Below are 23891 nucleotides of genomic sequence, written 5' to 3' on the forward strand. Positions count from 1 at the left end.
CCCTTCATTATGAATGAATCAGTTCCAACCCTTGTGTTACTAGCGAGTCTGATTGGCTTCTCTTACATTATGAACTCAGCCCTTTGGGGAGGAGTGGCAGAGCACTTTGAGTGACAGTTCCAACCTCACTGCATCCAATAGGAAAGAAGCAGCTCCCCCTGAACATTTAGGAAGCTTTGGCTGAAAAATGACTGGGGAGAGGCTAATTATTCCCCAGGCAAAAGCAACACATGGCATCCATAGGGCCATATGGAACATCATGTCACAATTAAAATTATATTATTACTTAATGGAGAAATGCTATGATATAATGTTGGTTATACGCCACAAATGCAGAGCTAAACTGCTCTTCAGTAGCCTTGGAAAACATTGAGAAACACTGAGCAGACTAAAAGTATTACATGTTCTATATTAAAGACATAGATACCTGTTTGTTGTTTATAATGATGGCCCTTGAATTTAGAAATAGTCTACGAATAGTTCCTTCAAAAGTTGTTAAAGTAAAAGGAAAAAATTTATGCATTTAGAAAAGCTAATTTTTAGTTATCTGGAAAACTCATCAGTCCTAACTTTATACTTTAGCCATGCTGAAGGTTTTATAATGTACTAGAATAAGATAGAATAAGGTTCCAATAATTAAGAATGTGTGACTGATTTATACAGAACGCTCAAGTGAAATTTTATGTGTTTAGCATAACCATTTCACAAATAATGCAAATTAATGGCATAAATAAGATTCAAGAAGAGCTATGTAATTTTTCATTTTTTTATTTTTATTTTTTCTGTTCATCAGACAGAGGGTGTGGTGATCAGGAGGCTGCTGTTCCTTGGATGGGGGCGGGCTACACGAGCATCTGCTACTCCTTCAAATTGTTACTTTTAATATCTTAAGCGGCCTCAGGGCAAGGTGTTTTCCAATAGGGTGTGTCAACTGTCTTCTCCCCAGGCAAGGCAGATGTCTATCCCCCCCAGGCAAGGCAGATGTCTATCCTCCCAGGCAAGGCAGATGTCTATGTGGCGGTGTGAGGGAATGACTGAGCAAAGGAGACTTGGGGTGTCTGCCTTCTGAGCTCTGTCCCCCGAGTCCCTGGTGCTGGCTTCTGCTCTCACAGCTCCAGTCCACTTCACCCTCCCTCTGCCAGAGCACAAGGTGGGTGGCTCCACAGGGAATGTTTGTGCCTTGGCCCTTTAAGAGGGTGCCTGAACTTTCAGCTGCCACTCCCTGACAGACAGCACCCCACTGCTTTTCACAGCTTGATGTTATGTGGATACCTTCCTCAGTTTGGTGCTCTCTGCTGGGGAGTCCAGATCCAGGATTAGATCCCAGAGTTCTCAGTGGCACCTCCCCCCCTCCACCACTGGCTGAGATATCTCTCTGGGACTTCAGTTCACCTCTGTGGGTCACATCTCTGCCCCTCCTACCAGTCTCTATGTTGGCTCCACCTTTGGTCCTTGGGTATCAGGGTTCTCTCCTGTGAGTTTTCCGTTGATTATTCAGGAAGCCTTCTCGTATTTAAGTTGTAATTCCAGCTTGTTCCTGGGAGCATGACCATGCAGATCCTCCTACTCTGCCACCATTTTTAATCTCCAGAGCTATGTAATTTTGAAACAGTTTTAAATTAACTATAAATATATTATAAAATAAATCTTATTTCATTTGTGTTACTCTCCCAAGGATTTATGTTTTTACAGCACAAAAATGATTACTATTTTTAATAATTTTTAATTTTAACAGTGTTATCAAAATTAAATGAATTAATTTTATTTATTAATTGTTAAGATAAATAAATTATTAGTATTAACTAAATAGTTCACATAAATGAATACATGTTTTGTTACTCTTTAGTTACCATCCATTTATCTGAATACATCTACATCAAAATATTTAATAATATCTTTAATTAAATCAAGTTACTCATAACCTCAGTGATAGAAATTATGATGCTAATATGACAGACTTTTTGTGGTTTTAATGTTTTTACATAATTAATACAAAGACCCTTTATACTACAGTACTGTACAAGTTTTATTATAAATTTTTACCAAGTTGATTGCACTAAAAATAACACCATTAATATGTGAAACTTATAAATAATTTTCATAAACATTATCTCATCTAATTTTCATAACCAACCTGTGAGGAAGGAGAAAGAAGAGAAATAACATTTATTGGTTACCTACTGTGTAAAAAGCACATTAAATCCCACTCCATCTGTATATGTGGTGTTTTCACTATCAGTATATAAATGGAGAGTGGCTGCTAATCTATGAAGGATTTCTTTTGGAGATCATAAAATATTCTAAATCTGATGTGGTTATGGTTGCACAACTCTGGATATATTTAAAACTATTGAAGTGTGCATTTTAAATGGGTGAATTTGGGGGTATATGAGTTATATTTCAAAAAAGTTATGTTGAAAAAAAAGTGCCACTCTCTTAACTCAATTCTCATATTTTATAATATTAGCTTCAAGACCAGCAAGGTTATTAAGTAACCCTATGAATTGTTATAATTCTCTAAAATAAGAAATAAAAAATAATTTCATAAAAATCTTACTTTCAGAGACATTAAAATATAATCATGATCACATTGATAATGTGTAACAGTAAGAATAGTAGTCCTCAGGTTATAACACCTCTTATTTGTACTAAAAAAAAATGTAATCTTTTTTTTAAAAGCACAATATGTTTTTGGGATATCAGACAACAGAAAAGTACAACCTTTCAATCAACAGAGAAGAAGAAAGAAGAAAGTATTGAAATTCCTAATGATGTACCATCTACATTTTTGCATCTAGATCTCTCCTGGAAACCTCTCTCTAAGGTAAGTAACAGGATTTATTCTCTATACTATGTAATTCATATGCATAGACATGCATACGTACACTCTAAAAGTAGAGCAGCTCAAATTAACACAGGACTTTATTAATTCATGTATTTATTCATCTAATAAATTCCTTGATTGCATTATTATGATGCCTGACTACATCAAGCCAGAATCACAATTATTGTGAACTTGAAATTAATATTTGTTCATGTGTAAGCAAGCCACAACTTACAACTAATTTGCATAATTATTTAATTGTATATCAGTTGCTTGATGGTGAGTATGCTCCCATGTTAGCCCAAAACAGTTAATTTTACCTATATTGCAACCAAAATTCCAGATCTTTTGCACATCAATAGTAGGAAAAAGTATTGTAATACCTATAACCACATAAAACTGAAAACTAGCCCTAGCAGGTTTGACTCAGTGGATAGAGAATCGGCCTGTGGACTGAAAGTTTCCAGGTTTGATTCTGGTTAAGGGCACATGCCTGGGTTGTGGGCTCGATCCCCAATAGGGAGTGTGCAGGAGGCAGCCTATCAGTGATTCTCTCATCATTAATATTTCTATCTCTCTCTCCCTCTCCATTCCTCTCTGAAATAAATAAAAACATATTTAAAAACTGTAAAGTAATTGAACAAGAAATTATTGGTACTTACCTTGAATGCAGAGCTTCAAGAAAAGCAATTTTTGTCCAACTGGGTAGCTCAATGGTTGAGCATCAACCTATGAACCAGAAGCTTACTGTTTGGTTCCTGGTCAGGACACATGCCTGAGTTGCAGGCTCAATCCCCAGGAGGGGGCATGCAGGAGGCAGCTGATCAATGATTCTTTCTCATCATTGATTTTTTTTATCTCTCTCTCCCTCTCCCTTCTTCTCTGAAATCAATAAAAAAAAATATTTAAAAAAAGAAAAGCCATTTTAATTTAATGCCCTGGCAGAATAGTTCAGTTGGTTAGAGCATCATCCCAATATACCAAGGTTTCGGTTTTGATCCCTGGTCAGGGCACATACCAATGAGTGCATAAATAAGTGGAACAGCAAATCTCTCTAAAAATCAATTTTTAATTTAAATAAAAGAAAAGTAATACTCTGGTTTCTCTTCAGATTGCATAAATCTTTAGCCTTAAAAAAAAAAAAGAAAAGCAATTTTAATTTAAGAAAGATATCACTGTAGTGGGTTGTGTCTGGGAAGTATGACTGGACTGCTGGCGTTGATTGCTCTCTTTCTTTGGAATGTCTAAGTCTAATTCCAAACTTAAACCTTTTTAAAAAATTTGATTTATAAGTACTTCTAGAATTACATTATTTTGTATTTGAAGAGAGAGCATGAAGGGGTGAGAATTTTCCTGAAGTAACTGGGATTAGAAATTAGAAAGAGAGGATTAGAAATGTTCTGGGCTAGCATTCACTAAGCTTTAAATCATTGAAAAAGAAACAAGCAAACAAAACCTTACCTGAGAATAATGGTACAGCATGTGGACAAACATGCTGATGGAGAAAAGTTGGCAGGGAGCCATGAGGGAGTAATGTAAAGTGTGGCCATTTTCTATGATGGTGCAGGCCCAGGGTACTTCTGAAACTCAGGGGCACGCCCCCTTCCCACCACTCCCACACACACACACACCTCCCTCCCTCCCCCGCCCCCGCCCCCCACCCCACCCAGGGACTCAGCAGTGCTGTGCAGGAAAAAGGTCCCTGCACATCTTTCTGAAGCTTTTGTTTAACTGAAAGATTTAGGGAGGATGTGTTAGGAAACAGAAAACAAAACATTTTCAAAAAACACATAAGACTCTGGGATTTGGAAATGAGCCCCCCCCCCCCCCCCCCCCCCATAAGTTCCCTTGAGTAGCACAGTTTTAGAAACTGTAGTTTAGGCACTTTCCATGGGAAAAGCCAACTAGAAATCTGAGGGAGAAGGGAGAAGGGAGAAAGACAGGGAGGTAGAAAACGGCAATCTGGGGGGCAGAAGGGCAAAGCAAGAACAATTTAAGGATATATGGAAATAATCTTCCTTGTATGTTCTTCCCAAAAGCTAAGACTGTCTAAAGGTGAAACAAGTTTAGACCACTGTCCAGTCAAGTTAAGCCTGAGTAAAGACCATCTCATTTACAAAACACAAGGTAAGTGCCTTTATTTAAAAAGCATTGAAGCTCTGGTCAAGATGGTAACAGGAAAACGCGGCAATCACCACTCCCCACATCAAAATGACAACTAAAATACAGAACAGCCATCATTCACACCTGAAATCTAGATGAAAGGAAGTCCTACAAATACGGAAATTAAAGAAGAAGCACATAGAGACTGGTAGGAAAGGTGGAGCTGTGGGGCAGAATCACGGAACCAGCTGGTCCCATACCCATGTGTGGTGGTTTAAAATCAGAGGGATATCTTGGCTGTTACTATAGCCATCTAGCTTTCTTTTGGTTAGTGTTAGCATGGTATATCTTTTTTTTTATCCTTTGACTTTCTACCTGGATGTGTCTTATATTTGACATGCATTCTTATAGATCTTGCTTTTAAAAACTCCAATCTGGTAATCTCTGTCTTTGAGACATTTAGAACATTTAGATTTAATGTGCTTATTGATATGATTAGTTCTTTCCCTTTTTATTGAATTTATTAGGGTGACACTGATTAACAAAATTATACAGGCTTCAGGTGCCCAATTCCACAACACATCATCTGTACACTGTATTGTGCATTAACCATCCCAAGTTAATTCTCTGTCCATCACCATTTATCCCCACTATACCCTCCGTCACCTCCCACCACCCTTCCCCCAGCAATCACCACACTGCTGTCCATGTCCATGAGTTTTTTGCTCAATGCCCCCCTCAGGACCACCACACCACCCCCGGTCTTTTGTTCTGTCTCTCAAGGATTAAAGAATGTCCTTTGTGCTCTAATGTCCAATTTTTGAAAAACTATAATTTCATATATTCGGCCTGTTTGGGTTGCTTTAGGTGAGAGAGCTTAAGTACAGTACTAATTGCTCCATCTTGGCCACAGCAGAAGTTTCTCTAAAGTGTGTTTTTAAAAATTCACTAAGAGATATGACTTTTTAAAAACAAATGTATCTAAACTTTAATGTCTTTAGAACATGCGTGTCATTTCTGTTGATCCTTCATTTCTTTACCAGTATTAGACTCCCAGGCTATGTCTTTCTGCAGATTGCCTAAATTCAGTACCATTTCAGATGGCAGAGGCCTTGTTTCCCCCTAAAAGCACATTATATTTCATTTTAGTGTAGGCACTTCTAACTTTATGGAACAGATGCATAATGCCAGATGTGATCAGAAGCATTATATAAAAATATTGCGATCCTTTACTTTTTAAAAGAATAATGTTTACACTGTTATGTCTCTTTATATATAAACTGTGTTTATGTAAAACATTAAAGTTTTGCAAAGTGCCGGGCTCTGAGGAGGTAGCTGTGAAAAAGACCAGTCCCTCCTCTCATGGGTTTGCATTCTGGTTGGAGAGACACTAAAATACAGAAAAGTACATACCTGCCTCCAGTTAAGGACGTGCCTGTTTAAAACGAGGAGCATTGAAGCGTGCCCCAAAGGTCGTCAAACAGGAATATTCCTCATCAAATGACTTTCTCTTTCCAGAAAAAGTCATTTTAGGGGGTTTCTTAGAGAAAGGTATATTTAGCGAAATCAGTTCATGAAGGGAGTGGACATTTTTTAGATTCTCAGCTGAGACTCTAGTTGGCCTTTCCCCCTTATGTGTGTCTAGAAATCCACGTTACCGACAATTCCACAGGTCCTGGACAGAATTAAATTTCACCCGGTAATGCCACGGAGCTTGCTAACAGAATGCCTCTCATCTCGAAAGGCAGTTACTATGTCCATCACCTGCTTCCTGTGTAGTCAACTCGCTTTCGAGACTTATTGGAGCTCTAACTATGGTATTTTGGGTCTCCTTCAGGCACACCGACAGCTGTCCACCTACTCTGGCCTGACTTGGATCTGTTGGCTAAAACGCAGTCATATGCTTTTTCATCATCACGTTTTGCTTACTGACCCTATAGCGGTTCTTCAACTGTGAATCACAAGTCCCGGCTCTTCTCAAGGCCTCGCTGTCTCAGCAGCAGTGCCTGTTCCTCCGTTGCCATCTCGTGGCCATGGGCCACTCAAGCTTTACCTGCCATTTTAGGTCATAATGGTGGCCTTCTAAGCAGTAGTGGTTTTAAGAAGTCCGATATTTATTCCAATGAGGAAACCTTTGCTGTGATAGTTTCGGAACTCCTCTTTTGGGATTACCTTCAGAGCCTGTGTCATATTCCTCTAAGTAATGTGGTGTAATGGTTAAGGGTGTGGCTTCTGGAGTCAGTGGTTTGGATTTAAATCCCAAAGCCACAATTTATTATTTCACCGGGTCAAATTACTCTACCACCCTGTGCCTTTTCTTTTCTTTTTATCTAGTTTGAAAGGAGAGAGGAGGAAATAGGGGGGGTGGCGAGTAAATGATAAAGGTAAGCATCTCACAGGGTGCTATGAAGATAAAATGGGTTTAGACATGTAAAGCTCTAAGAACAGCAAGCACATCATGAACCCACAATAGACATTAACCACTGAGTCTGAGATCTTGGCCAAGTTACTTAGCCTCTCTGAGCCTCCTCTGACTCGTTCCAGAAGGAGGATTAATGTTTACCCACCTTGAGTTGTGAGGATTGAATGAAATGGTTCATGAGCACACAGTTTCGTGCCTGGCATGTGGTAAGCCTTCGATAATTGTTAGCGGCTATTGATTTTACTCTCCTCGGTGATGGAAAATCCATGATCTATAAGGATGGCGTTGACTTTAATAAACTGGCCATTTATTTCAGTCAAGTTTGAGTAAACAAAGTTGATGATAACCTTTTTCTTTGACCACCTCCTCTTTGCCTCTACCACATTAAACACGACCGACGAAGCCCCTTTCCTTGGCTTTTGTGATATTTCCTCAGTGTCTCTCCTCTCTCTTCTTTCCTGCTTCCTTTTACCCCACTGCCCCATCATTGAATGTACCTCGAAATCTAACGTCAGCTGTGTGCACTCTCCTTTGGGGATGTGGTCTACACTCTTTTACCTCTGCCAAGAATCCTCCCCCTCCTTTCTCTCCTTCTCCTGGGTTTGAACCCATCCTTTCCCTCAAAGTCAGTCTGCCCAGAACAGAATTTGCATCCCCCCCCCCAGACTCTTTCCTCAGGCCCCCCATGTCCACTCTCTCACTCAGGATAATTAAGTTGTCCTTCACAATGCATCTCACACGTGCCTCTTCCCTTGCATTACTAGTAGTGCCCCCTGAATCAGTCTCTTGTGTTCCCTTGTGAGATCAGAAGGCTCCAAATTTTCCATCTTCAACCCCCTCAGGAAACAGTTTTGAGCGCATACTCCCAATGAACATGTGTTTATTTACAAATTATATCGGTGCTCTACGCACAGAGACTCTCCCCCCCAATTTGTATGCCAGCTTTATTAGGTTTGGTCTCTAACCCCGTTACAGCCTGTTTGACTTTGAGCACGGCTTACATTCTTTATGTAATTTTTTTTCAATTACAGTTTGCATTCAATATTATTTTGTATTGGTTTTAGGTCTACAGCATAACATAGTGGTTAGACAATCATACTTTACAAAGTGTTCTCTGTGACATTTCCTGACCCCAAGTGGCACCATAGCTATTCCAGTAATCTACACTAATAAAAGAGAAACATGGTAATTGGCGTACGACCGCTACCCTTCCCATTGGCTAATCAGCATATCCTTATGCAAATTAACTGTCAGCCAAGATGGCGGCCGGCAGCCAGGCAGCTGGAAGCGAACATGAGGCTTGCTTGCTGCAGCGACTGCAGATTCCAACGTTCCCCGCCTCACTTGCCTCTGAGCTGGCAGTTTGAAACTTTGTAATAAATATAGCCGGCTGGGATCTCAGAGCTGAAGTTATACATTGTTTCGATTATAGAATGGTAAACAAACCAGCAGCGGAAGCCTCAGAGCTAGAGCCAGAGCTAAAGCTGGCCCAGAATAAAAAAAAAAAAAAGAAAAAAAGGAGCGGTTGGAAGCTTCAGTCGAGAACCACCAGCCCAAAAGCAGCCCTTAGCGCCTCACCCAGACTGGCCAGGCACCCCAGTGGGGACCCCCACCCTGAAGGGTGTGTGACCAGCTGCAAACAGCCATCATCCCCTCATCCAGGCTGGCCAGGTACCCCAGTGGGGACCCCACCCTGATCCAGGACACCCTTCAGGGCAAACCAGCCGGCCCCCAGGCCTCTATCCTATATAGTAAAAGGGTAATATGCCTCCCAGCACCGGGATCAGCGGAGCCGCGAGGCCTCCTGGCACCGGATCAGCGTGACAGGGTGCAGCGCCCAAACCCCCTGATCGCCCTGTGGCTCTGTGTGTGACAGGGGGCGGCGTCCCAACCCCCTGATCGGCCCTGCTCTGTGTGTGACAGGGTGCGGTGCCCCAACCCCCTGATCGGCCCTATTCTGTGTGTGACAGGGGGTGGAGTCCCAACCCCCTCGCCCCCCCACGGGCCCTGCTCTGTGTGTGATGGGGTAGAGCCATAACCTCTCCATTGGCCCTGCCCTGAGTGTGACAGTGGCGGCACCCCAACCCCCTGATCGGCCCTGCTCTGTGGGTGACAGGGGGCGGTGCCCTAACTCCCCTATCGGCCCTACTCTGTGCGTGACAGGGGGGAGCTCCCCAACCCCCTGATGGGCCCTGTTCTGTGCATGACAGGGGGCAGCACCCAACCCCCTGCTCTGTGCGTTAAGGGGGGGGTGGGGGGGGGGCGGGCAGTGCCCCAACCCCCTGATTGGCTCTGCTCTGTGAGTGACAGGGGGCAGTGCCCCAACCCCCTGATGGGCCCTGCTCTGTGTGTGACAGGGGGTGGCACCAAAACCTCCCCATCGACCCTGCTTTGAGTGTGACAGGGGGCGGCACCCCAACTCCCCAATCAGCCCTGCTCTGAGCCCGACCAGGGGCTGCACCTAGGGATTGGGCCTGCCCTCTGCCACCCGGGAGCAGGCCTAAGCCAGCAGGTCGTTATCTCCTGAGGGGTCCCAGACTGCGAGAGGGCACAGGCCGGGCTGAGGGACCCCCCCCCCCCCCCCAGTGCACAAATTTTTGTGCACCGGGCCTCTAGTATTGATTATATTCTCTATGCTGTACTTCACATCCCCATGACTATTTTGCAACTACCAGTCTGTACTTCTCAATCCCTTTATGTTGCTCACCCAGTACCCTCAAGCCCCTTCCCCTCTGGCAACCATCAGTCTGTTACTGTTGTAATGTACCCCGCGAATCACAGAAGGACGCCTCAAGAAGTCTAATTAAAGAGTCACATTTATTGCAATCCGGGACTATGAGGGGACATTCCCAAATCTCATAGTAATAAGATGGTGGCAAAACCAGACTTATATAGGCAAAAATTACAAAGGTATTGATTACATCCCAGGGTTTGGAATGAGGACCCTGGTTTACACAAAGCAGTTACAGAAGCGAGATTGAGCTGATTAGTTATCTACAAAGATTATTTATAGTTTTGGGTCTTTGGACCTCCGAGTTGACAGAAACACATTATTTAGAGTCCTCGGGTCTTGGGGCCACTGAGTTGACAGGGAAACATTTTCTTGAACCCTCAGGTCTTGGGATAATTGTGTGTCCTGGTTCCCAGGTACAGAGGAATTTGCTTTCTAAAACCAGTAAGATCACAATCAATAGGATAGTCACATTACAATCAATGAGGCATTCAATCGAATGGGATGATTTATACAATTCAGAAAATCAAAATAACCTGTCCATTGTTAAACAAAGCAAATAGGTACCATACTTCATTACCTGTATCTATGAGTCCGTTTCTGTTTTGTTTGTTCCTTTATATTGTTTTTTTAGATTCCACATATAAGTGAGATCCTACTAATGTACTTATGTATATTATTTAAAAAGAGAAAAACAGACTTTGAAATAAGAGTGAAGAACTTGAAATAAATATTTTAATGACTTTAATTTTCTATATTAAATGGATACACAATGCCAGTTTGCTCTTGCTAAATGTATTATGAGTACCTTTAGGTAAGAACAATGCGTTTGAATGTGCCTACCTATTTCTGAATGTTGACTGACACTTTGTAACACAGCTATTTAAAAATCTGGATCCATGGTTGGCTTAACTTGGATACTTGTTTTTAATGTCTTAGCTAATGGAAAAAGGGGCCCCTCAAAACACGTAGATCCCAAACAATGGAAGTGTTGGTTACCTAAGTCATGATTATTATTTCTTACTTTTGTTCAGAATTATGCTAAAGATTTTTTGAAATGCAATATATATTTTTAGTATAGCTCGTGTTTTCTTCTCCTATTTTAGTTTTCATTTATGTGTTTCTTGGTTGGTTTTTATGTTCGTTTTTTGTTTTCCCATGGGTGATAAAACCCAGGAGTTATATTGAGGAGATGTGTTGAGGAGGGTTTTGTGAGCACATTTTCTCTGCCACCTTTCCCTCAAATTTAACATCACATTTCTTAAAAACTAATAAGTAACCTGGAAAAGTGTCCAAGATATATCTTTAAGAGAATAGACAAGTAGGATACAACACTTAACATACCCAATTTATACATATATATATATATATATATATATATATATACACACACACACACACACACACACACACACACACATACACACACACACAAAAGAAACTAGAAAAAAATACATGAGTATTTTAATAGTGGTTATTTCTGGTAGGTATGAAAATAGATACGTTTTGTAATTTTCCTCATGCTTTTCTCTGTTTTCCAAAGCTTCACTAAGTAACCTTTATTAATTTTAGATCATAAAAATGTATTTGTTTTAAAAGAAAATGACATCAGATACTTTTAAAAAGAAAGAAGTTTCAGATGACATTTGAATTTCAGCCCCCAGATTAGCTCTGCTGTTACTGTTTGCATGTATAGTTGTAGCCATAATACAGTGCAGTCATTGATATTCATAAATAATAAATCCAGGCTAATCAGAAAACAAACACTGTCATATATGCTGTGCTTATGACAAACAAGTAATACATTCTAGATGGATTTATTTTTTAGAAGTTAAAAGAATTTTCACACTTGAAAAACAAATCTTGAATTGCTTGAAAAACTTCTGTTTGATGCCAACTGAATAGAAATGACAGGAGTTTCTCATTAGAAAAGCTTATTGAGCACATCAAAGGTGATATAACCGAGGGGATATGTTGTGTCCAATTTTTACTATAAATAATTTTGCAGTGGTGGAAATACATAGAAGTGGTTTATATATATATATTTTATTTTTATTTCAGAGAGGAAGGGAGAGATAGAAACATCAATGATGAGAACGAATCATTGATCGGCTGCCTCCTGCACACCCCCAACTGGGGATCGAGCCCGCAACCTGGGAATGTGCCCTTTACCAGAATCAAACCTGGGACCCTTCAGTCTGCAGGCCGACGCTCTATCCACTGAGCCAAACTGGCTAGGCGAAATGGTTTTCAAATGTGCCATGAACCCTTTCAGAGCCCCTGAAAAGTAGGCAGGTGGGTCTCCCCATTACCACCCGGGTAATACTTCAAAGAGCAATGCAGCTTCCACCAGTTTTACATACAGGGGTCTTACATAAGCTTTGTTTTGAAAAAAAAAAAAGCATTCCACTGCTAAACTAGAGGTCTAAAAATGCTGGGATTTTCACTCATCCCACCTTGGCGGTTAGGGGGCAGATGTGTAAGACAACAGACAGAAAATATAAACTACCTATATTTTTAAAGATCATTCACTATAAATATGTGCTTCTTCTCTCCGTACTCCTCTGAAAGAGAAAGTGTTAGTTCAGAACATAGTCGTAAATACTGAAGAAATGAACCCGTACCAGAACCTGGAAAGTGGGTTGGCCAATCTCCTCAGGCCGATAGAGGACTTCTGCACAAAGTTCTTTGTGGGAACAGAGGTGAGTTAGAATTATCTGTTTTTAAAATGAATATTTCTAATGACATTGAAATATGTGATAACCCCTATTGCTCATGTTTGCTTTATGAAAGCTTACAATATTTATACCTTTTATATTTTAAAATGCTTATTTGCACTTAAAATTGTTAACCTCCATTGTTAACCTCATAGATTCATATTTAAAGTGTTCCTGAACAAACATGGAAAAAAATCTATAAAATTGAACATGACCCTTTTCACCAGTAATGTATTGATTAACCTGCAAATTTTATCAAACACCTATATGCCATATGGGAGAAACCATGCTAAGTGTTAAAGATTTACTAAGAAAATATATTGTTTTGTTAGGTCAGCATCATCTACTAGGAAAGATAGTAAAAAAAAACAACTCACTCAATTCAAATGATCAATAACACCTGGATATAATGATAATGGCTGCCATTTTTTAGTATCTACTATAGTAAATAAAGCAGGCTCACATTTTTTTGGGACATTTTCTATATAGCAGGGTCTGGGCCAGTTATTTTCCAAATTATATCTCATTTAATCTTAATAATCTTACAAGGGTGATACTATTATTCCCATTTTACAGATGAAGAAATGAAGCTCAGAACTTCATCTCACAATCACACAGAAGCAGAGATGTCTATTCATTCATGACTCTATTCTCCTGAAATAAAGTGTTTTTCTCCCAGGCCATGCCACTGTGGGAAGATGCCATCGCTCAGTCTCACCGAATGCAATTTGTGTTTGCACGTTAGTAGGATGAGGGATTAGTCAGTTCCTCCAGATCAGGAGAATGGACTGCCTGCCAGGCACTGTGCTAGGCCCTGGATCAGAAATGAATCCACAGCACAGTCCCTGTCCTCAGGGTGCTCGGTGCCTAGTTAAGGAGCAGACACATTGACAGCACGCCTACCCCAGTTCAGAGGCTAAAGGGCCAGGAAGGAGGCGGTTGGGAGAGGTGGTCTGTGAGCTGGCTGGACAGTGGAGGTTTCAGAGGCACCTGAAAGATCAGGGTGAGATACAAGGAGCAGAAGGAACAGCCTGGACAGTATTTCGGAGTTGTGAGAGTCTGGGGTCTGTCTGGGGATAATGGAATGGTTTGGTGCAAGAAGGAAAGCTATGCCTAGAATGCTAGGTTGGGATCCAACCAAAGGGCCTTTTCTGCCAAGGTAGGGAATTTGAATTTAAGTTGGCAAGCAACGGAGCACTACTGAATAGATACATGTTTTGTAACCTGGGTTTCCACCAAATTTTTTAGAAAAATATTTTTAATTCTGGAAAAATATACCAAATTTTACCATCTTAGCCATTTTTAAACGTACAACTCAGTGATAGTAGATACATTTATACCACTGAGCAACATCAGCACCATTCATCTCAAGAAGTTTCTCATCATCTCAAAGGGAAATGCTGTACCCATTCAAGCCATAGCTCATCATTTCCTCGTGCCCACTCCCATGGCAACCACCATTGTACTTTCGGGCTTATGAATTTGACTATTCTAGCTACCTTGCATAAACGGAATCATATAATTTTTGTCCCTGTGAACACCAAAATTTTAAAGCCGGGCAATGACAGCTTTAGAAAGATAAATAATGCAAGATCTTAAAACAGAGGGAGAAACCAAGATGGCGGCATAGGTAAACACCGGAGTTTGCTGCCTCGAACAACCACTTCAAAAATACAACTAAAAGACGGAACGGACATCATCCAGAACCACAGGAAGGCTGTCTGAGTGGAAATTCTACAACTAGAAGGAAAGAGAAAAGCATACCGAGGCTCAGAGGAGGCGCAGTACGGAAGTAAAATACTAAGGTGCGGAGGTGCATGTGGAGCGGGCTGGCGGCTGAGGGCGCGGTTGTCATTTTCAATCGGGAGGGAGTCTCAGGCTCTGAGCTCAAGTTCCGGGCGAGTCTCTAGGGACCCAGACTCATACAGGAGAAGCGGGACTGTCTGGCATCGGTCGGAGCTCGAGGGCAGCTTTCTCTCCGAGGGGCCTGCAGCGATTACCGGGACACTGAGAAGCAGAGCCTCTGAGGGCTGGTCTGAGAGCAGCCATAACTGCTAGCCCTGCCCTGTTGATCCCGTGGGACCCGCCCTGCAGGGAGGCTTTTGCTGGATAGCCTAAGGCAGAGGCTAGATTAGCACCTCCCTAGAGATCCAGGAGCCAGGAGCCACGCAGAGGTCAGAGTGGGACCATCCAGTGTGCAGCTCCATGGAACCATAAAGGACCCACTCAGGGGGCAGACTCAGTGAGCACCAAAGCCCCATTGAAGCAAGTCTTGCCCCAGAGGGGTGTCTCCAGCACAGAAGTTCTCCCACTGCAGACACAGCTGATTCTCACAGCCAATTGGCCTGGAGGTCAATTCCTCCCAGTGATAACTACAACAATCAAGGCTTAACTACAACAATACTGTGCACAAAGACCACAAAGGGGTGCACCAAGAGTGTCCTCCTCAGGTAATTGGGGAGGCTGAACCACTGGGCCCTAGAGGACACTCAGCACAGAAAACCACTTTATCAACACAGGAAAGCATAAAAAATGTGGAGACAAAGAAAAAGGACACAAATGACAGAAACGGAGGAAAGCAAACTACTGGATATAGAATTCAAAACCACACCCAACCGGAAAAGCATAATGAAAAAAGAATCCGAAAATACGAAGATAGTGTAAGGAGCCTCTGGGACAGCTTCAAGCATACCAACATCCGAATTATAGGGGTGCCAGAAGAAGAGAGAGAGCAAGATATTGAAAACCTATTTGAAGAAATAATGACAGAAAACTTCCCCTACCTGGTGAAAGAAATAGACTTACAAGTCCAGGAAGCACATAGAACCCCAAACAAAAGGAATCCAAAGAGGACCACACCAAGACACATCATCATTAAAATGCCAAGAGCAAAAGACAAAGAGAGAATCTTAAAAGCAGCAAGAGAAAGAAAGTCAGTTACCTACAAGGGAGTACCCCTACGAATGTCAGCTGATTTCTCAACAGAAACTTTGCAGGCCAGAAGGGAGTGGCAAGAAATATTCAAAGTGATGAATGCCAAGAACCTACAACCAAGATTACTTTATCCAGCAAAGTTATCATTCAGAATTGAAGGCCAGATAAAGAGCTTCACAGATAAGGAAAAGCTAAAGGAGTTCATCACCACCAAACCAGTATTATATGAAATGCTGAAAGGTATCCTTTAAGAAGAGGAAGAAGAAGAAAAAGGTAAAGATACAAATTATGAACAACAAATACACATCTATCAATAAGTGAATCTGAAAATCAAGTGAATAATCTGATGAACAGAATGAACTGGTGAGTATAATAGAATCAGGAGCATAGAAAGGGAGTGGACTGGCTATTCTTGGGGGGAAAAGGGTGAGGGGGATGCGGGAAGAGACTGGACAAAAATCGTGCACCTATGGATGAGGACAGTGGATGGGGCGTGAGGGAGGAGGGTGGGGTGGGAACTGGGTGGAGGGGAGTTATGGGGGGAAAAAAGAGGAACAAATGTAAAAATCTGAACAATAAAGATTTAATTAATTAAAAAAAAAAGATCTTAAAACAGAAATTAATGCAGCCCTGGCCTGGTAGCTCATTGGGTTAGAGCATCGTTCCGATATGCCAAAGTTGCAGGTTTGATCCCCAGTCAGGACATAAATAAGTGGAATAACAAATTCTCTCTCTCTCTCTCTCTCTCTCTCAAATCAGTAACTGAAATTTTTAAAAAGAGAGATTAAAACATAACACCATTTGCTTAAACTCTTCAGTGATGACTCAGTGAAACATGAATAAAATCTGAATACCTCACCCTGTAGCCTCTAAGATTCTGTATGATTTGCCTCCTTCCTGTCTCTCCATCCCCGTTTGCACCAATCTCCTGCACTCTGGCTTTTCGTTCATTCTTCTTGTACACTAGACTCCTGCCTACCTAGCCCTTGGTTTGGAATTAACTTCCATCATCATTCAACAGATATTATTAAGCATTTACTATATGCCCGGCACTGTTCTTGGCCCAGGAGAGAGAGCAGTGAATAAAATAGACAAAATCCCTGCCCTCATGAGGCCGCTGACATTCCAGTGGAATGACCTTCTCCAACCCTTGGCGGGCCTAATCCTGCTCTGGGACCTGGGCTGGCTGGTGCAGGGCTGAAGCAGGAAGGAGTGGTGCCCTGGAGGCAGAGAGATCAGACTGGGGGGAACTTCAGGAGGGGCCAATTCAGAGACAAAGAGGGCTTGACCAAGGTGCCAAGAGTATCAACACGGAGGTTGAAGGAATGGAATTATCAGAACGAGGTAATGGGATGGAGAAAGACGTGAAGGTTTCCAACTCTGTGGCTGCTGATGTAATGGGCACTCGACACAAACGTATTGACCCGATTCAAACTATTCTGCTTTGACTTGGTTTAATTTCAGTGCTGCATGTAGCAGCTATGAGACCCAGGAGATATCAGTAACTCTCTTACGGGATTTGGTGAGGGCTGCCGTTACATACATAAAGCTCCTAGCATTTCTGGCAAACACTGGGTGCTCAGTGAATGGTAACTATGAGGGGGCGTGCCACAGGCCGTGGGCCAGACATGTACAGTCTGTCTTTACCCTTAGACCAGCCGTGGGCAAACTACGGCCTGCAGGCCGGATCTGGCCCGTTTGAAATGAATAAAACTAAAAAAAAAAAAAAAAAAAAAAAAAGACCGTACCCTTTTATGTAATGATGTTTACTTTGAATTTATATTAGTTCACACAAACACTCCATCCATGCTTTTGTTCCGGCCTTCCGGTCCAGTTTAAGAACCCATTGTGGCCCTCGAGTCAAAAAGTTTGCCCACGGCTGCCTTAGACTGTGACCGTGAATGGAGGGAGCACCTGTCCTCTGACTCTGCATTTCCAGCACCAAACACAGGCCTCTGTTAAATGAATTAACACAGATGAGTAAAGGGCAGATGAGTAAATGAGTGGGCCCTGGGCCCAGTCAGCTTATCCTTCACTTTGCATAAATCAAGTGTTTTCCCATCTCCCCTCCCTCACCTACGCATCCCATTCCATCTTCTCCTCCGAATCCTCTCCACTTCTATTTTTATACAACCTTCTCTGTGTTTTTCTCTTATTATCCCCGTGTGTGGGGGGTGGGGGAGGATTGAAATTAGGAAACTGCATTTGAGTAAGTCATTAAATTTCTCCGAGTCTCAGTTATTGCATCTATAAGACGAAATTTGGAGGGACTGAATTTTTTCCTCTAAACTGCTCCCACCTCTGCCACTCGCTGGTTCTGTCCTTCCCATCTGTGCGGCCATTTCTGCCTCTTCTCTACACCTTCCCCTCCCCCGAAAATGGTCATAGGTGGAACTGGAGTATATATTACTTATTATGTCATTTGGGTGGAACTTAGTTTCCGGTTCTCAACTCTAAATGGTTATGAGTACCATATTATGAATTCTTTTTTCCTCTTTCACTCTTATCCCGCAAATGTTTGCTCAGTACTGCTGTGCAACATGCTGGGAATAAATCACTAAGTTGGACGAGACCCCTCTCTCCCCGGAGTTTTCAGTCCATCGGGACAATTTCCTCTTGAAAACAAACGCTTTGGAAACCCAGCAGTTGAGACTTGTGTACATAGATGATCTCCATAATAGATGATCCTCCACGTCACTGTGTGTAGATAAAAACTCATCAAACTCATTTTTTGTTGTTGTTGTTTGAGATAAACTCAAGTAATCATTTTGAGCCTTTCCCCACCGTTGTACCAAATTATCACTTGATTAAATTCACCGGTTGCTCTGTGTTTGCTACAATCAGTCTTAGCACATGAATAAGAGAGGGGTTTGTCCCTTAACTGGCCATTGTACTCACCAGGAATCTGTGATATTTTTAGGAAGGTGAAGTGTTATACTCAGATTGGAAAATGGAAAGAGACCCTGAAACTGGCCGATTGATGAGTAAGTTTGGATGAGTGTTCCATCATTAATAGGCTGTGCCTTTTTGAACAAAGTACTGATAACCCCGGCTTTGCTAATGGGAGGGAGGGCCCCTGAGGGTCTGACTCTGCACGTGTTACTCAGATTGAGGGCCTCAGACCAGGCAGGGCCTCAACTGAGAGCGTGTTGGAAACACAGAACCCTGGATCCTGCCCCCTGAATCTGTGGATTTTAATAAAATCCACCAGGTGATTTGTTTTCACACCAACACTTGAGAGCACAATTTTTAAAAATAATCACACTGTTTCAATCATTCAACAACCTGGTAGTTCATCTAGGTGAGAAATCTGCGTCAGTGTGAGGTTATAAGCTACATGTATGATGCTCTTGAAGCCCTCGGGAACATATGGGAGAAGTACCTGCAGGACCCTCCTTTGGGGTCAGGGATTTGGGGCAGCTGAGCAGAGAGAGGTATAAGGGTCACACCCAGGTGTGAGCAGGAATCAGTCAAGATTCAGGCTCCTCAACAAGCAAAGCTCCCTGTCAAAGCTCAGAGCCTTGGGGTTGCCTACAATGACAACTACTTTACTTTAAAGCTTTGGGATCTTCAAGGCATAAGAATATATTTGAACCGCAGTTCAACCCATGGAACAACGGTAAGCACAGGAAGAGGCAGCTCCTGGGAAAGAGGCAGCTCCTGGGACGGCTGGAACACCGCACAGCAGTGAGGTGGAGCAGCCGGGCTAGGTTTGCCCAAGGGAAGCTGGCCAGCCCAGGAGTGTTTGGACAAATGGCCACATGAGTGACTGACAGGGTTGGAGGTCAGAGCCACAGCCCGCAGGGAACAGCAGCTGAGGCTCGATCTTCACTCCTTTCATTCTATCAATTGAGTTGGGTTCCCAGACCAGCGGCTGCCTCAGACCTGGGAAGGCCTGCTTTGTCAGCATTGCCTCCAGGTAGCTATTTTTAATCTGGAAACAAAAGCATTCCTGCTTTTCTAATATAGTGTCCCCTGACTAGAAACCCAAATGTGTGTTATTGATAGGAGTGGGGCATTGAGAGAGGATTTGTGACCCAAGGGAGGGTCAACCGAATGAATTTATTCCCGATTCTGTGATTTGAAGTTGAATTAAAAATGATATATTGGATACAATGAATTACAATCAGCTGCTTTTATGCTTATTCATGTTTCTATTTATTCAATAATTTGTCAATGTTCTCTGTGCACATACCGCATGCCAGGCACCGTGTAACATGGCAGCATCTCCACCACACCCTGGGACACAAGCTTGATGCCATGACTTGGTAACACACCGGTGGACACTGGTTCCTCCTAATCTCAGGGATTTTCTGGAGGCCTCACCTCCCGCTTCCTAAACTGCTTCTGAGGAGGCCCATGACAAGCAGGTTTCGTTGTTTTTTAAATATATTGTTTTTCTAAGAGAGAGGGAGGAAGGGAGAGAAAAAACATCGATCAGCTGCCTCTTGAACACCCCCTACCGGGGATCGAGCCCGAAACCCAGGCGTGTGCCCTGACCCAGAATCGACCGGCAACCTTCTAATGCCTGGGATGATGCCCAACCCACTGAACCACATCGCCCAGAGCTGGTTTAGTTAAATTTTTTATGAACTTTATTCCATTTATAGAATAATCAATGACAATAAGTTTAAAAACCAAGAGCTTTCTGTTTGAACCTCCCTGATGTTTGTTTGTTCTTTCTTTCTTACTCATTTATTCATCAAATGAAAGTGCCAGGCACTGGTGATATAAAGATGAACAAGATACGATCCTCCCCTCGAGGAGTCCCATGATCTGTTGGAAAGGTTAAACACATAAACAAATGATGACTGATTCTCTTGGGCTCTTAAGAAAAGGCCCCACTGAAGAGAGAGACAGGTGAGCAGGGCTCTGGAGGGTGCACTGCAGTTTTCCAAACGGAGAAGATGGAGAAAGACCGGGGACAATGAGGAAACAGGGACATCTCAAGGCCAAACCATAGCAATAGAAAGGGCAACCGCAGCAGAAGAGGCGCAGGAGGGACAGTTAGGCCAAGAGACACGAGTGCCCTCCTAAGAGCTTTGGGCTTTACCCTAGAGCAGGGGTGGGCAAACTTTTTGACTCGAGGGCCACAATGGGTTCTTAAACTAGACCGGAGGGCCGGAACAAAAGCATGGATGGAGTGTTTGTGTGAACTAATATAAATTCAAAGTAAACATCATTACATAAAAGGGTACGGTCTTTTTTTTTTTAGTTTTATTCATTTCAAACGGGCCGGATCCGGCCCTCGGGCCGTAGTTTGCCCACGGCTGCCCTAGAGTCCCTGTATAATGAGAAGATCCCTGGCAGGAGAACAGGGGCTGGATTCATTTATTGACGAGACTTGCCATGGCCCTCCCTGGGGCTTGTGGGTGTGGGCAGCAGGAAGTGGGATACATCCAGCTCTGAGGACAGGCCTGGGGGAAAGGGAACCCAAGCATTGGCACAGTGAACACACCGGAGTGGCAGAAAGCCCCAGGGCCTGGGCAGAGACCACAGGGAAGTCTTGATCTTTAAGTCCAAACCTGCTCCTCCACTGGTCTTCCCAGTTTCCGTAAATAGAAACTCCACGGAGCCAGCGCTTTACCAGAAACCTGGCTGTTATTCTCAGCACGTCATCTCTCTCACCCCTCCTACCCAAGCCATCGCCAAGCCCTGTCAATTTCAGCTTGCAGATATGTCTTGATTATCTACTCTTCTCCATTGGACCTTCATCTAAGTCAGCATCCACTCTCACTAGAACTACCACCTAACCCCCTCTGGTGTTCCCTCTTTGCTTTTACCTGCTGCCAATCTGCTCTCCCCACAGCAGAGACAATCTTCTGGAAATTTCACCCAGATTGCCTTCTAGGCCTGAAGCACTCATTGAAACATGTTACACGGGGAATATAACCTGAACACCTTTCCTGCAAGACCCTGCATGGTCTGTAAACTCCTGGTCCCCGTTTGTTTTGTATGTCTCACACTGGGATTACCAGACTCAATCTCACTGCCCTCTACAAATTTAAAAAGAGCCCGGCTGGTGTGGCTAAGTGGTTGAGCAACGACCTATGAACCAGGAGGTCACAGTTCAATTCTGGGTCAGGACACACGCCCGGGTTGCAGGCTCCATCCCCAGTAGGGGGTGTGGAGGAGATTGGCTGCCATTCATTCTCATCATTGATCTCTCTCTCTCTCTCTCTCTCTCTCTCTCCTCTCCCCCTCTCCCTTCCTCTCTGAAATCAATAAAAATGTTTATTTTACTTAAAAAATAAAAGTAAAATATAGTACCTGGTACATATAGGCAATGCACAAATATTGGCTGACAAATTGAATGAATTAATGAGTGAATAAATGAGTAAGAACATGAAGCATTCCTCTGAAAAGTGGCCTTGATGGGAAATTCCATGGACGTTTTATAAAAAGAGGAGGAGCTATTCCTTGATTCATTCACCCCAACTGACCTCTGGTTCTTTACTCTTGGATCTCATTAATCAAGACCTGTCTGTCCAGTAGATGTCACTTCATTCTTTATTGCAGAAATGTGTACAGTGTTATTAAAGATGGAATGGCCTTTCCCACCCCAACAGCAAAGAAGCCCCTGAGCCTCAACACCGTCCATGATGGTGCCATCCACACTATTCAGAGGTCACCCTTTTACAGCGACATTATCCTCACCGTTGGGGGATGGAACCTGGCCATCTGGAAGGAAGGTCTCCTGGTAAGTTGCTTGCAACATGGAGAAATGGGTGTGTGATCCTTTGTGATTGAGAAAAACAATAGGAACAACAGACTGTTCTGACATAACAGTGCCTTTGGGGAACTTTTTAGAGAAATTGAAACAGATGGCCTGGCTCCAGCTTGTAGGCAGAACTGCTATAAGCCCTTTGAAAACCCAACCATTTGCTTTTCTTTCCTGAGGGAAGGAAACACTTACAAGTCACTTGTTCTCTGAAAGCTAACATTCTTTTCTTTTATATATACACTAGAGCAGTGATGGTGAACCTTTTGAGCTCTGTGTGTCAAAATTTTGAAAAACCCTAACTTAACTCTGGTGCCGTGTCACATATAGAAATATTCATACTTTTTTTTTGATATTTGCAACCATAGTAAAAAAAAGATTTATATTTTTGATATTTATTTTATATATTTAAATGCCATTTAACAAAGAAAAATCAACCAAAAAATATGTATAAATTGAACAAAAACAGAAAAACAATGTACATTTAGGAAAAAATAAGAAAAACAATGATAATTAAATGGTATGAAAACTAGAAATTAGTGACTTTTTTGGTGCTGAAGTTTGTCTGCTAATTCTTCGATTGCAGGTTCATACTTGGTGCACTTCAAGGCCAAGCAAGCGCCACTAACTTCATCTGTTAGTCGGTTTCTTTTGTTCGTTTCAATATTAATTAAAGCTGAGAACAAAGTCTCACAAAAATATGTTGATGAAAAAATTGTTAGCAAAGCCATCGCTAGATTATTTATGTCGCTAAAAGTGTCAGGTACTCTGTTCCAACCACTCAAAATTTCTTGTTCGTAGTTGCACTCTTCTTCATTATTCAAACGATTTCGTTCCAGATTTTCAAGTTTCGACCTTAAGTCGACAAACACATGAGTCCAAATACTACCTTGAAAATCTTCAAGTTGCATCTCTAAATCGTCAATTTGCATCCATTGGAAATCCTTTAATTCCAAAGTACTGGAAACAACTACATCCGGATACTTAATTATTTTAATGGTCTGTTCTAGGCTTCTAAATTGGTTGAATCTTTCACTGAACTGTTCAAATAACAAGTTTACTATATTCTGGTACATAAGTATGGACTCCACTACACTCGTTGTAGTGGCCTTCTCAAAATACATTTTTATCCGAGGAAAATACTTAAAAGTTTTAGTATCAATATCTTGCTTGAAAATTTTAAGTTTACTTTCAAAAGATTTGATGTACCCAAACATAACATCAATACTTTTGCCAAAACCTTGTAATTTTAAGTTCAGTTCATTCATATGAACGGAGAGACCTGTAAAAAACATCAAATTGCTGACCCGCTTATGATCATTGATCTGAGGAAAGTTTGCCAGATCCTTATTCTCAATAAATACCATAATTTTTTCAAAGCACTCCACAAATCACTCAAGTACTTTACCTCGACTCAGCCATCTCACATTATTGAACAT

The 23891-nt window shown here is 42.2% G+C and overlaps 1 protein-coding gene across 1 annotated transcript in view; it reads left to right on the plus strand.

Moving 5' to 3' along the window:
* The window catches only part of DNAI3 (dynein axonemal intermediate chain 3), a 99501-nt gene that overhangs the window by 53065 nt on the left and 22545 nt on the right, over positions 1 to 23891 (plus strand). The window contains exons 15-19 of the mRNA XM_070405493.1: positions 2680 to 2824; positions 4864 to 4951; positions 12652 to 12782; positions 18652 to 18715; positions 22301 to 22431. Coding sequence (XP_070261594.1) covers positions 2680 to 2824; positions 4864 to 4951; positions 12652 to 12782; positions 18652 to 18715; positions 22301 to 22431 — 559 coding nt within the window. The remainder of the gene's footprint in view (positions 1 to 2679; positions 2825 to 4863; positions 4952 to 12651; positions 12783 to 18651; positions 18716 to 22300; positions 22432 to 23891) is intronic.

The sequence above is a fragment of the Myotis yumanensis genome, unplaced genomic scaffold (genome assembly GCF_028538775.1).
Source record: "Myotis yumanensis isolate MYYU_CA2020_CCGP unplaced genomic scaffold, mMyoYum1.0.hap1 SCAF_2, whole genome shotgun sequence".
In the NCBI taxonomy this organism is placed as follows: Eukaryota; Metazoa; Chordata; class Mammalia; order Chiroptera; family Vespertilionidae; genus Myotis; species Myotis yumanensis.